The sequence below is a fragment of the Toxorhynchites rutilus genome, chromosome 3 (assembly GCF_029784135.1).
Source record: "Toxorhynchites rutilus septentrionalis strain SRP chromosome 3, ASM2978413v1, whole genome shotgun sequence".
Lineage (NCBI taxonomy): Eukaryota > Metazoa > Arthropoda > Insecta > Diptera > Culicidae > Toxorhynchites > Toxorhynchites rutilus.
In genome coordinates, this window is record NC_073746.1 from 4,143,753 (window position 1) to 4,161,413 (window position 17,661).

The 17,661-nt window shown below is 40.0% G+C and overlaps 1 protein-coding gene across 1 annotated transcript; it reads left to right on the top strand.

Annotated features, from left to right (window-relative positions):
* The first annotated feature begins 4,980 nt into the window (after positions 1-4,980).
* On the top strand, positions 4,981-8,388 carry LOC129779799 (uncharacterized). Its single transcript, XM_055787502.1, has one exon. The coding sequence runs from the start codon at positions 4,981-4,983 to the stop codon at positions 8,386-8,388; it is 3,408 nt and encodes a 1,135-aa protein (XP_055643477.1).
* The last annotated feature ends 9,273 nt before the right edge of the window (positions 8,389-17,661 follow it).

Here is a 17,661-nt window from a genome sequence, read left to right on the forward strand (position 1 = left end):
GGGAATTCCGTGATCCACACTGTCTCCGATCTCTCTACTGCTCCCTAGTTCGATCCATACTGGAGTTTAGCGCAGTTGTATGGTGCCCATTTCAAGCAAATTGGATTTCAAGGATTGAGTCTGTTCAACGGAAATTCGTACGACATGCTCTCTGGAACCTTCCGTGGCGGGATCCTCTAAACTTGCCACCATACGAGGCGCGTTGTCAACTTTTGGGACTGGAGACGCTGGAAAGAAGACGTTTCAACGCTCAAGCTATGTTTGTCGCTAAACTTTTGACCGGAGGAATCGACTGCCCTGCACTGTTGACACAAATCAATATTTATGCGCCTGAACGTACTCTTCGTGTCAGAAACTTCCTGTATCTCGAAGGACGCAGTATGAACTATGCGTTGCATAATCCTGTCCGTTTCATGTCAGTCCGTTTCAACGAAGTTTTCGACTTATTTGACTTCAATATCTCATCGGACACCTTTTATAGACGACTCATTCATAGATGACTTATTGTGTATTTTGAATCGTTTTTATTTCGTATGACCAAAGCTTTGATGTAGTTGTGACGTTTAGTTTTAAATAATCATTTAGACCAAATGTGAGTCAGATGAGTCAAATAAATAAATAAATAAATAAATAAATAAATACGGGGAAAACATTTGGAGACTGTATCTAATCGATTTCGCCCTGTATACAAATCCAATTACAAAGACGTGACATTACTAAAATGCATAATGTAAAATTTATCTCATTGTCAGGAAATGAATAGAATCATCAATATGTTAATCGTAAAGCAATAACACAGTATTTATACTCCTTTGATCAGCCATAATAAATGCACATACGCTCTTTTTCCGTCATTCGAATGAATGTTGCACACATTTACAAACACCCACAAAACAAAACCATACGCTACTGGCTCATACTTCCATTCACATCGTGGAATTGTCGTTTATGCGCATAATTACACCTCCACAAAGAGAAAAATTACTTCCGGCCTGGTGAGCCAATCCTGTATTGAATCAAATGAATCCCCATGTGAAGAGAGTGCTTCAAATCGAGACAACCCAACATGACGGGTTGAAAGGCCGGTCCAGTTTCAGCTGTACTTCGACCTCGTGTCCGTCGTGGAACGTTATCCGGTTTGTGAAATGCTATATGGTCGAGGGGAAAAGTCAGCGCCCGAAAACAGCTTTGAACAAGTGCGGGAATTTGTATAGGATTCATCGGGCAGATTCTTCCGAAGGAACAAAACAATGGCTCTTCTGCGACACTTTCGATCCTGCGCCCCACTTCTCACGCTACGGTTCCAGCAGTTTCAGTTGCACGATAGCGGTACTTGGGCACTCCAGAATGCCGAGGCACTTTCACTACTTGCTGCACTCTTGGGGATTGCTGTTGTGTGAAATAATAATCCTGTTCTGTCATTTCTGCTATTGTTTGCCTTCATAATACCACGAACGTATTTATGCAGTGTAACTGTTCTAATCCGACAAGCATTTTTTCCACCCTTCCGCCCACCGCCAACCATTTTTCCTGCGCCCAGAATCTCAACCAATGCCAAAGTTGTACTACTTGGTGTGGCACACAAGAATGGTGGAGTGCATCATCGCCATCACCACTTCTAGTGCGTCTTCATCATTCCCATCATGTGTTTTCTTCTGGGGCACTGTTTCGACACCGAGACGACCTTCTGACTGAATGCTATACGCGATGATGTTGATGATGATGTACGGCACGGTAAGGCCGCACCGCTTCGCATTGTTTCCGTGGGATGAACGAAATTTGAAATATGTTGCAAAAGCTTCACAACCGGGACGTGTTCTCATTACCACAATTCAGTACGTGAGAGTGTGCGGATACGGTTTGAAATGTTTTGCAGGTGAAGAGAAATTTCATAACCCGAAAGCACACTTTCCTGGAGCGTCATTATCTGAAAGCACCGCGCGACACACAGGCAAGAGTGGCTTCAAGCTTACACTCAGGGCGCCCCATTCAAACGTTGAGATGTCAATGTTCGGGTTGAATGAAAGTTACTCGAGTTGAAATAAAAAATATTTGAATTTTCACGATTCATGAGCAGTTTTTTTTTTTGCTTTTTATTAAGCATTTTCAAATATTATAATGGGGTCAAGAACGATAGTTGCAACAATTCCAACGGCAAGACCAGGCATCCAAAGTGTCCCGCAACCGAAACAATATCTCTGCCCGATACAGCTGGAAAGAAAGGAAACTTTCCTTATCAGTCCTTCTATTCATCGTTGGGAAATGTAAAAGTTACAGAGAATCACTTCTTTTTGTTGACATCTGACTCAGTATCCTCCCATTTCTCATCCCGAGCAAAAGACAAAGTTGCATTTTTCACACTTGCCTGAGCACATTGCCTCAGTACTGGGGGGAACCGGAAATTAAAGAAAAACACTTATCGCACTGCTCGCCGTCGCCATTGTTGCTGGCACTAAGTTCCACTTGCCCGCGATGGGTGAGCTTTTTATGCAAATCAAATTAAGTGTTTATGATCCTGACTTTGGTCGACCGCTGTCGCCCCTCCCGGACAAGAAATATTAAGCACTTTCCTCGTCAAGTCCCGAAGATTACGCCCGGCCAGCAGAGGTCCCTCCATCGGTGTACAGCGTCTTCATCTCCTGCAGGAATCCGATAGGGCAGCCACCCAAACACGGATGTGAAACTTTTAATTTTTTCTTACTCTGTTGATGGGTTTTCTTCTTATCTGGTCGTATAAATTTATCACTCCGCTCGCTTCCTCCTCACCCACTTCGGCATCGTCAAAGAAATTCATTGCTATAACAGGTGCGTTCCCGTTTCGAGTTCGGAAAATATTCGCATATACAGTGGGAGAATCGGTAATCGATAGATGGCTATTGCTTCTCGGCACCACCTGGATCTCTCTGGCTTGAGATGATAATGGGAATGATGAGTGGATATTTATCACGGAAAACAAGATCATTTACGAGTTTCCCAGCTATCGTGTGCAATGCCTGGATGTGAAACTACCGGGTGAGTGATAGAAGAAGATGTTGTGCTCATTCCGATAATGGTTTGACCTCACTCACTTTCAATTATATTCATATCTTGCGGTAAGAGCGGTATGCTGCTGGTATGAGGTTTCAATTATAGGGCAGCACGAGAAACAGTTGAGCTTTGTGCTTCGAGTTTGTATTTTAATTGGAAATCTACTTGTTTACTCGCGCGTACAAAATAAAAATTATTTAAATGGTAATATTACATTTTTCAGATTTACCCGAAAAATATTCATCCGAATGAAAAAAGAAAGATATCTGTCGAACACTTGATATTGTACACATTTTTATACAAGAAATATCAATTAAAATACTACGTAATGAATTAAAGGATGAAACAAAAAGAACCGCCATTGTTGCATTCATAGTGATTAGTGTAGACATATTAGTATATGCTCAATCCTTTCTGTTACGTGCCACTCTTCAAGACTAATAAATCATTCATGTAATGATGAGTATCCATGAGAAAAGTTTCATCATACAAAACTATTTATATACATAATTTTTCTTATACCACTTTCGGAACATCCTTCCAGAAACTCATCCGAATCGCCCTGGGCGACGAACTTTTTAAGGGTGTATTCTAGTTCAGAAATTCTAAAAAATCGAAATTGTTTCTTATCTTCTTGTTTCTGAAATCTATACAGTTAATGCTTGCCTGTACAATGTAATACTGGCCACTGAAACCAGTTGGAATGACACAATGAAAAGTGAAGAATTATTTGGTAGCAATTTTAACGTGTTTAGGTGTGATCGAGATTTGTCATTGTGTGATAAAAAATCAGGGGGTGGTGAACTCATTGCTGTCAATACCCTGTTAAACGCAGTTCGTATTCGTAGTGAACAACATAAAGAATTTGATGATGTGTGGGTGAAAGTATGTATTAATGGCCAAACACATGTTTTTGTATCTATCTATTTCCTCCTAGTTTTACCTAAACACATTCTTATGAGAAATTTTTAAATATCGCAGGGTCATTTATTGAAAAACTTGACCCTAAAATTAAAATCCATATTTACGGGAACTTCAATAAAAATACAATTGATTTCATTGTAGACGAGGAAAACGAATCAATCTTACTCCCGATTGCAGGCGCAACTTATTTTCGATAAAACAAGCCAACTAGGTCTATGTCAAATCAATCCTAAAGGGTGTGTTACATCAAATTGCATCACGGAAAAAACTCTGTAGAAATTCGCCCAGTAGACTGCTTAACTACGCGCTTGTGATCTTTTTCACTGACGGAGCATCCATTTTTGCCGTTCTTCACCTTCCGGTCGATGGTTAGGTTCTCGAAATATCGTTTTAGTACTCTGCTGACCGTGGACAATTCCCAGCATCTTACCGATGTCCCGATGTGACAACTCCGGATTCTCGAAATGAGTGCACAGGATTAATTCACGACGCTCTTTTTCGTTCGACGATATTTTTCCAAATTTACGAAAAATTGACAGTGAAGCATGGCCAACGTGATCTATACACTCTTATCTGATTATAAGCGAAAGCTGAAGATATAATTCCTAAAAATTAAATTTCTACAGCGTTTTTTCCGTGATGCAATTTGATGTGACACACCCTTTATATCCCAATCCAAGTGCCACCATTGTCGAAGAAACGTGTTCTCAATTGTGTGGATAACCAGAGCCAAATACCACCATTGCCTTTTATCGCAAACAGAGTTTTCCTTTGTGTCGCAGACCCAAGCCAAGTGCCGCCATTGTGTAACGTGTTCGCAATTGTGTGGGGAATCTAAGTATAGTTCCGCCATTTTATTTTTCCATCGCGTCATACAAAACGCGTTCATATGTTTGTAGTTGTGTTGTGATGCGAAATAGCTACGTTATTCACACCAGTGCCCAAAACAAAATCGGAAACGTTCCGACAAATCATATCGAAAAGGATTGTGAAAAATAACGTCGCGTGTGCAAATTTAAACCTTCAAAAATGGCCACCAAAAAGAAGCTTAAAGAAAGGTTGATATTGCGAAAGTCATTAGAGTCTTCTCTAGACACTATAGAAGCTTTCACCGATCAGTGCGATGAGGAAACTGATCCCAATCAAATCCTCGTGCGGTTGGACATGATCGATAACATTTTTCGTGAGTATAATAAAACCCAAAGTGAAATTGAAAAATTAGATTGTGGAGAAGCGCCCCTTGCCAAGCACCTGATAGAACGGCAGAAATTTGAAACACGATATTGTACCCTGAAAGGTTGGTTGATGTCCAGGAAACCAGCAGAAACAATTCCACCAGTAAGCACTTCTGTAATTACTCAGCAAATTCCACCGTCATCAGTTTCACCATCATTCCATCTGCGATTGCCGAAAATCGACCTTCCGAAATTTGACGGATATTTTTCACGATGGCTAGGTTTCCGTGATACATTTAAGTCGATGGTGCACGATGTTCTAGAAATTCCTCCAGTCGCGAAGCTGCAGTTCTTATTACAATCACTAGAAGATGAGGCGCGCAAGCCTTACGAGACGGTGGATATCGAAGCAGCCAACTATCACCTAACCTGGGAAGCTCTCCTCAAACGATATGACAATACGCGTTTCCTGAAAAAACAGTTGTTTAGAGCTCTGCATGATCTCAGCCCGATTCGCAGAGAAAACCTCCAAGATCTCCGAATGTTAGTAGATGATTTCCAACGTCACGTAAGAGCTCTGGCGAAGTTAGGTGAGAACATATATAAATGGGATACTCCGCTCGTTTGTATGATGTGTTACAAATTGGATCCCATGACGCTCCGAGCATGGGAAGAATATGCCACAACTAATGATCAAGATGATTACGTACACTGCATCGAATTCCTGTACCAGCGATTGCGTATTCTCCAGACGGTCTCCTCAGAAATCCAGCATCGTTCACAGGTGACCACGGTTAAGCCTACCGAGTTTAGTCAATTTCCGAGAAGATACCCTCCCCCGAAAGCGATTGCAAACGTAGCCGCTCCAAATACGAATACGAATATAAATTTTCCTACTTGTATAGCATGTCCAGAAAGCCATTATCTATATCAGTGTCCGACGTTTCAAACCATTCCCGTAAGTCAACGAATAGAGCTCGTTAGCAAGAAAGGTCTGTGCTGGAACTGTTTTAAAACTTCTCATGTTGCACGCAGTTATGATTCCAAATATAGTTGCCGCCATTGTCATGAGCGCCATCATACGCTACTTCACCAATCCGCTAATCCAGTACAACCATCCAAGATGTTGTCCTCTACAGTCCTATCCACACAAGCATTACCAGCTGCTAATATGGCAGACCCAAATAGAACAACCCATCCGAATAATGAAGTTAGCGTACCAGTTCAGCACCACTCATCCAACACAGTATTTCTATCGACGATTATTTTTTATATAACCGACAAATTTGGAAACGAGCATCAAGCAAGAGCGTTAATTGACTCGGGGTCCCAGTCAAATTTAATTTCGAAGAAGTTAGCCAACCAGCTGTGCCTGAAACCAGAACAAGTCAACATTCCAATTTCCGGAATTGGTGAAATGACTGTCACCGTTACCAAGTCAATTCTAGCCGATATTCGTTCTAGAGTAGAATATTATCGATCCAAACTCGAATTTTTAGTTCTTCCAAAACCAACTGTGAAAATCCCAGCAAATGACGTTAACGTTTCCTCGTGGAACATTCCTGAAACAGTCAAATTAGCGGACCCCTTTTTCAATATATCGAGTCGTATTGATATAATATTAGGTGCCGAAAATCTTCATGAATACCTGCGGGCTGGTAGGGTTCATCTCAACGAAAATTGTCCTGTTCTAGTCGAAACAGTTTTTGGCTGGGTTGTGACAGGTCGCTGGAACCACACGTTGCCATACCCTTCTTCTGTGTGTCATACCGCATTGACGTACCGCAAATTAGAGTCAGTATTAGAGAGATTTTGGGAATTGGAATCCATTCAACCTCGGCGACTTTATTCCAATGACGAGACATCTTGTGAGGAGCTTTATGCAGCAACTACCAAACGAAATGAGAACGGAAGATATATCGTGTGTTTGCCGAAAACCCAAGACACCACAGTCAGACTTGGTGAATCCCGATCCATCGCAGAAAAACGCCTTTTTAGTTTGGAGCGCCGGCTTGAGAGAGACGAAACAGTGAAAAATGCATACCATCAGTTTATGGATGAGTATTTCCAGCTCGGTCACATGCATCGTATTGATGAACCCGTTGACGATTTCATTCCACACTGCTATCTGCCACACCATGCCGTTTTTGAGGCTACAAGCAAAACAACAAAAACAAGGGTAGTATTTGATGCTTCCTGCCGTACGTCTTCCGGCTTCTCATTAAACAACTTACTCCCTGTCGGTCCAGTGGTACAGGAAGACCTCCTAGCAATTGTGATGCGCTTCCGAATAAGACCGGTTGCGATAGTGGCGGACATCGAGAAGATGTACCGTCAGATTGAAGTACATGAAAATGATCAACCCCTCACTCGCATACTGTGGCGAAAACGTCTTTCTGATCCAATATCCACATTTGAACTAAGAACCGTAACCTACGGTACCTCAGCTGCACCATTTCTCGCCACCCGCACACTCGTTCAACTCGCTAAAGATGAAGGTGACCGTTTTCCGTTGGCAAAGCAGATTGTCCTCGAGGATTTTTATGTCGACGACCTTATAAGCGGAGCGAATGATCTTCAGACTGCAATTCATCTCCGTCGACAACTAACTGCAATGTTAGAAACCGCAGAACTCAAATTAAGGAAGTGGGCCTCGAATGCTCTAGAAATATTAGCCGAAATTCCTGAGACAGATCGTGGCGTTCAGCCATGCTTCGAACTTTCCGATGAACAAGCAGTAACAACACTTGACTTGGTCTGGGAGCCAAAGACAGACACACTACGATTCCGAATCAATTTACCACTTCCTGCGACAATCCTCACGAAGAGAAATGTTCTCTCGTACATTGTACAAGTATACGACCCACTTGGCCTGGTAGGCCCCGTTATATCCACTGCGAAACAATTCATGCAACGTCTTTGGGCATTAACGACCGATGAGGGAAAGGTCTTTTCGTGGGATGAACCGCTCCCATCGAAACTCCAACGTGAATGGAAGGAATTCCATACTCAACTGAAGCTACTGAGTGAAATACGAGTTCCTCGCTTCGTTTCAGCACCATTTACGGAACATTTCCAGCTTTCGGATGCTTCCGAAAAATCGTATGGCACATGTGTATATGTATGTACGGAAGATAAACAACACAACGTAAAAATCCAACTCCTATCTGCGAAGTCCCGCGTTGCTCCATTGAAGACACATCAATCCATCCACTCGTTTAGAGCTCTGTGCAGCATTACTCTCCACAGAATTGTACAGTAAAGTAACAGCTGCAATAAAGGAACAGGCTACAGTTTTCTTCTGGGTATCCATCCATGACAGTATTGCACTGGTTGAAAGCGTCACCATCACATTGGAAAACATTTGTCGGCAATCGTGTGTCGAAAATTCAGGAAGCCACCGTTGGATGCTCCTGGCATTATGTACCCGGAAGTGATAACCCCGCAGATGAAATTTCCCGTGGTCTTAGTCCTGACGAATTATTGCACAACCGAAGATGGTGGACTGGCCCTACGTGGCTTTCCCAAACAGTGGAATATTGGCCAGAGCAACCGCTGAATATCATCCAGCCCCCCGATGAATTAGCTGAGAAGCGCAAAATTTGCAATATTTCAAATATTCCATCACGTCACCCGACGTTTAGTGACTGGTTATTCAGTCGTTACTCCAGTTATATCAAACTTCGAAGAATTACAGCACAAATTTTACGTTACATCCGTGCGTTGCACAAAACCGCAGCAGAAAATCATCCAACTGTGGCATGTGCAGCTTTATGCAAACCAACAGGATCATTCTCATATTTTTCATATGAACACATGCAAACAGCCGAAGATTCCTTGTGTCGTCTCGCACAGCGTGACTCCTTTTCCGCTGAATTTGAAACTCTTCAGAGAGATCATCTGGTAGATTGTACGAAATGACATCATCAGAATTGGTGGACGAATTAGTCGATCAGCGATTCCCGAAAATGCCAAACACCCAATCGTATTGAGTGGAAAGCACCGACTCACTATACTTTTAGCCGAATATTATCACCGAAATCTGATGCAAGCAGGACCGCAATTAATGATGAACACCATTCGACAAAAATTTTGGATTCTTGGCGGTCGCAATCTTCTACGCCAGGTTTATCACAGATGTATTACCTGCTTCCGACAAAAACCTAAACTTATCCAGCAAATGACTGCTGATCTTCCTGCATCTCGTGTCAATCCCTCACGACCTTTCTCAGTGACCGGACTGGATTATTGCGGGCCAGTACTTCATTTGCTTTTCTACACGCGCAATCCACCTGGAGCTGGTCGGTGATCTCAGTACTGCGGCATTCATCGCGGCTTTACGGCGATTCTTCTCATTGCACTCAGACAACGCCACCAACTTTAAAGGTACCGCAAACGAGCTCCAGCAGCTATACAAAATGTTAAAGGTGAATGATGCCGATCGCCAACTGATATTCAATTGGTGTGCCAATTCCGAAATCAACTGGAAATTTATACCCCCGCGCGCACCCCATTTCGGTGGGCTATGGGAAGCGACAGTGAAATCTACCAAAACTCATTTACCCAAGCAAATGGGAAATACCGTCGTTACACAGGAAGAGATGTTAACGCTTCTTGCACAAATAGAGATGTGTTTGAACTCTCGTCCTCTCACCGAGATGTCAAACGATCCAGGGGACTTAGAGGCCCTTACTCCAGGTCATTTTTTGGTAGGATCGAATCTACAGGCAATTCCAGAGTCCGACTTAAAACAAATACCGGACAATCGATTAAATCGTTGGCAGCTCGTCCAGAAGCGTATACAGCAAATATGGCGTAGATGGTATCCAGAATACATACAGCATCTACAACGTCGCTCTACCAAAGGATGCAAGCTATCGACTGAAATTCATATCGGTCAACTAGTGCTCATCAAAGATGACAATCTCCCTCCAGCCCAATGGTCCATTGGACGAATAGTGAAGACTCATCCGGGACGAGATGGAATCGTCAGGGTTGTAACCTTGAAAACCCCAGTAGCCGATAATGTAATGCGACCTGTGGCAAAGATCGCTCTTTTGCCTGGACCAACGAACGTGGAATGTGAATCCGAAGACGAACCAAAATAATTGACAGAGAGAAACCAAGAAAAAGCAGTGAAATTTAAATATTAAAATAGACTAGGCTATTTTAAGGCGGCCAGGATGTTCGAGCCATAATCAAAATTTGAATTTACATTTGAATTTGAATTTACTTCAACCTGGCTATAGTACTGTAAATCAGAATTTCGTTGTTTTCTATATGAAAACTACACTAGATTGAATCAATAGAAATACTTTACTACATTCATTGAATCAATTGTAAAACTACGCTAAATTAGATTTCAAGATCAATTTATGAAACCTAAATTACACAATTTACCCTATTGCCAATGTACACACGCACACCATGACAACAGAATTGTATCAGACACCATATTCGCTTGTTTTTATATCGCAGAGATAGTCCAATAAAAAACGTTGAAGAGAACAGTCGAGTTTCTCTTCCTATCCGAAACCGGAAAGTTTTGAGCGATCCCAATTCCGTCATTTTGTTCAAGTTGGTTACACGGTGCTTAGTGTTCGCGAAATTCTGGCTGAGGCACAGCCGTCGAGAAATCCCTTCGCGTGCGGAAATAAAATCGCGCAGTGAACCGCGTATACATATATGTTTGCTGCGTTGCATTTCGTAATTCATTATTAATACAAAATACATGATACATCTTATAATTGATTTTCATAAATATAGCTATAAAATATTAATTAAGTATATTGTAATTTCAATATAATGTATGTAATTGTGGTATATTATAGTTTGACGAAATAAAGAAATTACACCTAAAGAATATTCCCTCGGTTGTATTTTTATAAATTCTCTAATCTAGTGCGTCCTTGATCCAAATGAGATGAGATGAGGGGAAACTAAATGCGACTTATATTCATCGTAAAATCGATCCATTTTACTCTCATGTAGTGATAAGAAAAAATTAAAATGGTCGCATTTCTACTTCATACAAACAAAAAATCTCCAATTAAGACGTTGCAAAATTGAATGCACAGTTCAAGTTTATCTTTAAACGAAAATTGAAATCAGTTCAGAAATATCAATACATAACAAAAATCAATCCCCTAGTATTTGGTATGGCCGCCCTCTGATGCCAGCACTTCCTGCAAGCACCAAGGCGAGATTTTTTGACACTGTAGACGGAAGTACCTCCCAGATCTGCGTAATCGTCGTTATGAGTTCCGCTTCGTTCCCTGGAGGGGGTCGAGTTTCGTTACTTTCTGTTTATTAGAGATAGGAAATTACGTTACGTAGGGGGGAGGGGGTCCAAAATCTGGATTTTTAGCGTTACGTAATTTGTGCACGACACCTTAAAAAACTGTAGCCGTTTTTTTCATATTCATACGGCCAACACGACCTCTCAGATTGTTCCTGTATGCTGCTCTCCAGACAGTGTCTGCGCAGACAGGTCTCCCAATGATGCCGGCCACTTCGGTAGTCAATTTAGGAATGTTTCTTTCAGGGTTCTTTCGCAATGTTCGAACAATTACTCGTTCATCATCAGAAGATAGGGTCCGTTTGTGTTCGCTACCGGGAGATTTTCCATGGTTCCTTCGTATTTTCACTTGTTTATGATTTTCCTCACTGTAGAGGGAGTTCTTCCGACAGCAGCTGCTATTTCCTGCAATGTCTTTTCACGACAATTCATACGTATTATCATTGTACGTGTAACAATATCTATTTCTTTCCTCTGATTTTCTAAAAAATGAAACACGAGTAAAAAAAATCAACGCTGCCCAAACAATGGTTAACTGTTGACACCAATCACTGATGAAAACCGCTTATTCGCAAAGAAACTTACTTACAAGACTAATTTTTTTGGAGAAATTTATGGTGTACACACAATTTTGCGATGCCTAGAATAGAGATTATTTTCAATTTTTAGGAATAAACAATTAGCAGAAAGTTTTTTCTCTGAATTTTATTGCACGTACAGCTAGGCAAGTGTGTGTGTAATAAATATGCATCAAAAGAATCAATGTATTCAAAAAATGTTATACCAAATAAATGGAAAGTATCGTAAAGTAGAATTTGTACACTCAATTTTGCGATAGACTGTATGTGACATTTGGATTGTTTTCTAATATTTCCTATTCTATCTAAGAGATTGATGAAGGATCGAGATTTGAGACATAATATCAGTATATAATGCATTAATTGCGGTGACTTTTTTTCTCAAAGCAACGCAACATGTTGACATCGATCGAAAAAAATAATCATTCACTGTATTCCTGTTAATTATTTCGCTTCCCTGCATTGCTCTCAAGTTAACATTTTCCCTTTTAAAATATTTGTACATACGCAATGTATATGAAACACATCCCACCCACGCAATCACCAATTGATCCCATGTTTGTCGCAATTTTATCGACAGGTGCGAACTGAGCCGCGGGTTATTGTAGTGCTGATTTTGAATCCATACAACAGCAACACTCCGTTAATTAACTCACAGAGCAGAGCCGTCTGTTCGCCTTCGGGATAATTTGGAAAACAACAAGTTGCCATGACGAGTGTTATGAAAAGCTATGTGTGTCAGCATCACGGTCTGCTGCCCGCCGGTAAAATTTCGGAGGGATTAGTCTGTTGCAGTTGGAGTTAATTTTATTCGGGTTTTGGCTCGCAAGCGGGAGTTAAGTTCATCATCGGTTTAATTGAGACGATCATAATTTAACGATTTTAGGTGCTGCAGGATTGATGCCGCAATGGAGCTTAATCTTGTGCAGTTTTCTGAAAATTCACCTTAGGTATAAGTTGAAGAGAGAGAATAATTATGCGATTGTTCTTATCTGATTTCAATGTGATGACATCATACTCAGGATTCTTATAATTTGACATACTCCATCTCATTCTCGAACTTGTTATTTTGATTCAACAATCCACAGCGCCCCCATCACGATTGGACACATTCGAATTAGAGCACATGGTAACAGTAAATTAAGCTGCTGAGTAGAAGTAGTGGTTGAGAAATACACCCTGTCACTGCTATTGAAAGACCAAAAAAGACATTGAAAGACCAAAAAAGACAAAGCCGAAGTATATTTCGATTGATCCCTCGAATAAACAAAACCGAAAAACCCTTTCAGATGGAACCGTCCCAGTCAGTATCGTACCAAGAGTTGTATGAGTTGGTAAAATCCTGCAGCTAAATTATTATTTATTCCTCGCTTTCTATCAGAAGAAAAAAAAACACAGAAATCAAAATCAGTGCGGTCTGCACTTTGAGTTTCCTCCAGTCCTATTTGAAATTCTGTTTGCCACCGCTAAGAGGAAAGCAAAACAGTTCACTGCGCGGATTCGTCGTCGCCCAAACTGCAAATTTCATATCGCCATTTCTATTCCACCCCCGATTGAGAGCAAGTTAGCACAACGGATATCGCAAGAAACAAAGAAAAAAGCTTTTTCCAATATTGGCTCGTTCAACTCTTCCGGTAAGACAGAGCCAGCTTATGTGCGGCACATCGTGAGTAACTCGGCGGGGGAGGATGCAGGAGGTGATCCTGGAACTTGATCGCCGAGCACACGTTCGGAAAGGGGGAAGCAAAGACTTAAAATAAACACGAAAAAGCTCTTAGAGGAAAATATATTGACAGAATTTATAAATGGGTGTTTTATCACGTGTGCAATTTATTGTCTAGCGACTTTATCCGCAGCAGCGGACGATTGTTCGTTATAAAAGCACTCCGATGACTCATGGAACCGTCACCGGCATTGTGAAAGAGATTTCTAAAGCTGGTGACGGTAAATACCTCCTCCATTTGGGGAATGTTGACATACCAGGATGAAGTCCTTTTTGGTGCGGTTCCAGGATTAACGTGACCCGGAGGCATGGGTGTCACACTTAAGCTATTATCTGTTAGTGGTGGACTCTCGTTTGCAGTGGCCAAATATACCAAAAATAACTATAATTTTCCATTTCTTCACTATTTTTGAATATTTGAAGCAAAATGTTGCCTTTTGATCAGCCATTAGCAATCAATCATTCAACCGTTGCCATTGATGGAAATCGGTGGGTGTCTTTCCGTGTGAATTTCCGTCGTTCGTGTTGCCAAACAGCGTAACCAAAATCATCCTCCATCAAAAGTGTGATTTATAAATATTTATTCAATCAGCGCTCGGAAGAGGACAACTGTTGGGTCCTGTGACGACAATTTGGGCTATTGAGTTGGATGAATGATTGAATAACCATCGCGGCTGGAAGAAACGAAACTTCTCTCCTAAAAAGGAAAGTTTACCGTCCGCCATTCGACGTAACGAAAGCGGAAAAGTATGGACTAAACATGAAAGAAAAACAACTCCTGGAAGGCGGAAAAAATAACGCGAAAAAAAAGTGGCTCGATCAAATTACGACATAACGACGAGAAAGTTGTCTGCGTAATGACGAAATTAATTTAATCAACACCATTTCTGAAATTTGATGACGGGCTCTTTATGCCTTCCACACCAACCCCCACTTTTGACGCTCCCGTGATTCGAAAGTGGCGAGTTGGTGCGTAAACGAGAAAGTTTGCGGATGTGGTAATTAAATGCGCCCATAATGAAACGGTGGCAAATGCAAATGGGAATAGGGTAACAGGGGGTAAAATGCCCACCTTAAACAAATAAGGCTCAAAAATGTATTTTTACTGCATTATTAATTGTTTTTTCACATCACAAACGTAGCCACGTCTGTTTTCTTTGTAATTATGTATATTAAAAAGATTACGAATATGGAAAACAATTAAAAATGATGAAAATTCTACAAGATGATATTGTATGCATTTCTAAAACAGACGGGGTAAGATGATCTATATGGTGTCCAAAACGCACCACAACAACGGGTCGAAATGTCAAACGACTTTGAAGCATATCTTTTGAATAAATCTAGATTCGCTGTATATGGCCAGCTTCGGATAAGTTTCTCGCCTGCTAGGAACGTCAGATGATCTCGTATTTTCGAGCCTTTTTTTGTTGTCGAACCAGAGATTCCGAGGAATTTGCATTTCAATATTTTATGTTTACATATGTATTAATATGTGCCGCTGTTCACAAAAATATCTTTACGTGCCGCTGTACATGAAAGTGCTGGCAGACTTTCGGTCTTTAAAGTATGAGTTTTTATTGTAATTCTAAGGTTTAGGTTTTTGGATGGATTTTAGTAGTGCGAAACATTGTAACAATTTTGTTCGTTCCAGTTTTCACTACATGATACAAGAACAAGCATGAGAAAACGAATATATGCACACAAGAATTGGAAAAAAAAAATCTGTGCTATTTGGTAACACTGACAGTGAACTAGCTCTTCGTAGTGGGGCGATTTGCCTCATCATAACTTGATTGAGAAAATCACATTGAAAATATGAATTGAATTTTCAACATTTATTGATTGAAACTCATTCGATAGCTTTAGTAATATTTGAGAATGTTATGAAGTTTCCATTTTTTTAAATAAGTCTTATAATGCTTCAAAAGTCTTATGGCAGAAGCGGCTAAAGTTGCATTAAATCAGGTAGTTTTTCATGCATTGCTATACTGCCGTTCTACGCATAGTTGTCCCATGTTCCAAAATCAGCAACTGAGAAAAACGCACTCAAAGTTTTCGAGCATATTTGTCTACCAGAAGCTTTAAGCATTCCGGTTTAGCGATACAGTGGGTTTTTTATAAGCAGAGAACTATTGTTTAATGAACATTGAAAGGATCCTCTCATTTGAATCGATCAATCTTGGTTACAGGCTTAAAAATTCATGATGGGACAGTTATGCCTAGAATATCAACATGGGACAATTGAAGTTGATGTTGTTTTTTGAAATACTGAGAACAAACAAAAAGTTTTTTTGTGTTTTCCCAAAGATTATGCATGAAAACATCGTTTTTTGAAGAAAGGAGTGATCTGCAATACTTTGCAGAATATAAATCTCGTTGTTATTAGGTATTCGCTTAGAAGGTGTACACGTGTTATGTTAAACTTTCTTTTATTTGTTTGAGAATCAGTTCGTTTTTCCAAACCAAAATTACATTAAAAAGTACATTAGCCCGGCTGAAAGCGTGACATAAAATTCTTGTATTCAAACCGATTTATATGATATGGATCTACAAAAAATAAATGGTGGGACAGTTATGAATAGAATATCAACATGGGACAATTGAGCTTGATGTTGTTTTTTTAAAAGCTGGGAACAAACTATAACTTTTTTGTGTTTTTTCGTAAGACTAGGCATAAAAACATAGTTTTCTGGAGAAAAGTGAAAGTTGTCAAAAAGTAACATGGGACAAATATGCGTAGAACGGCAGTATATTTGAAAGCAAGATGAGGTTTTATGTGCTAGTAAATATTTAGTAGTATTTACGATAAGAAATGAAGTTATGAGCATCGAAAAATCGTGCCAATTATTTCATTTTCCATGATATTTCAAGGGGGTGCGTTTTACCTCGACGGCGCGTTTTATACCCAGTTCCCCTACCGATGTTGAGTGTGGAGTTCCCTGCATAAGATACGTTCTATGCATTTCACGCTGGGTACCCATTAAGATCTTGAAACATTGTAGATTTTCTGTGTAAGAATGAAGAAAAACATTTGGATAGTGATAAGAACTAAAGTTGTTCAATCGCAAAAATGGAGTATCTGCTTACAGAATTAGCTACACGCAAATTTCGTATAAGAGAAGCGCTAGTTTTTGAATCCGTTCAGCTTCTTTTTCTGACGAACTTGATTCTTGATAAATTGGCATTGAACGATTTTAATAAAAAGTGTTTAGTAGGAAGGACAATATTAGTGTCAAGTAATGTATGAAACTACAAATACTTTACATCAAATAAAATAAGTATAAAATCACTCCTTATCAATTCCCGACAATCTACCAGAGAATATTTTCCTTTCGGTTATCTGAAGCAATATGAAGAGTAATATAAATTTATGCATTGTGCAACAAATTTATAAGTTTCTTCAACTAACATACCTAACATATCTACAGATGGTGTCTTCAATTAAATATTTATCTTTTCCACAATATGAATTTACTATTTGCTTTTTTCTCTATTATTTAATGCCATTCATTATCTCGATTTTATTCAATTTGTTTTTTTTTTATTTCATTTGCATTGAAATAATACTTCCTTATCGAGAAATCTTTCATTTTATTTTATTTTTTCAAAATTGTTGATGTTGGTTCTTCAATATATGATATTTATGTATGAAGTCGTATGAAGTAGTTTTTTGTGTTGTTTTTCTCCAATTTCTTTTTTTACCATTACCAATTACCATTATTTCCTCCAGCTGAAAAACATATATGATCATAATCATATAACCCTTCTTCTCAGCGTCTTCATTCAAAGAGGATTATCTTTTAAACAGTGCAACGTTCTGGGTGTAAAGACATTGCACAATGATCCAGGAAGGGTATTTGAATGGAAATTAGCATCTACAGATTGACAGTGATTCTTTGGACAAAACCGTCTTGGGCAAAGTAGTTACATATG

Bases quoted from the DNA above. Each gene is read 5' to 3' on its own strand.
- LOC129779799 (XM_055787502.1), top strand. From the start codon at position 4,981: ATGGCCACCAAAAAGAAGCTTAAAGAAAGGTTGATATTGCGAAAGTCA.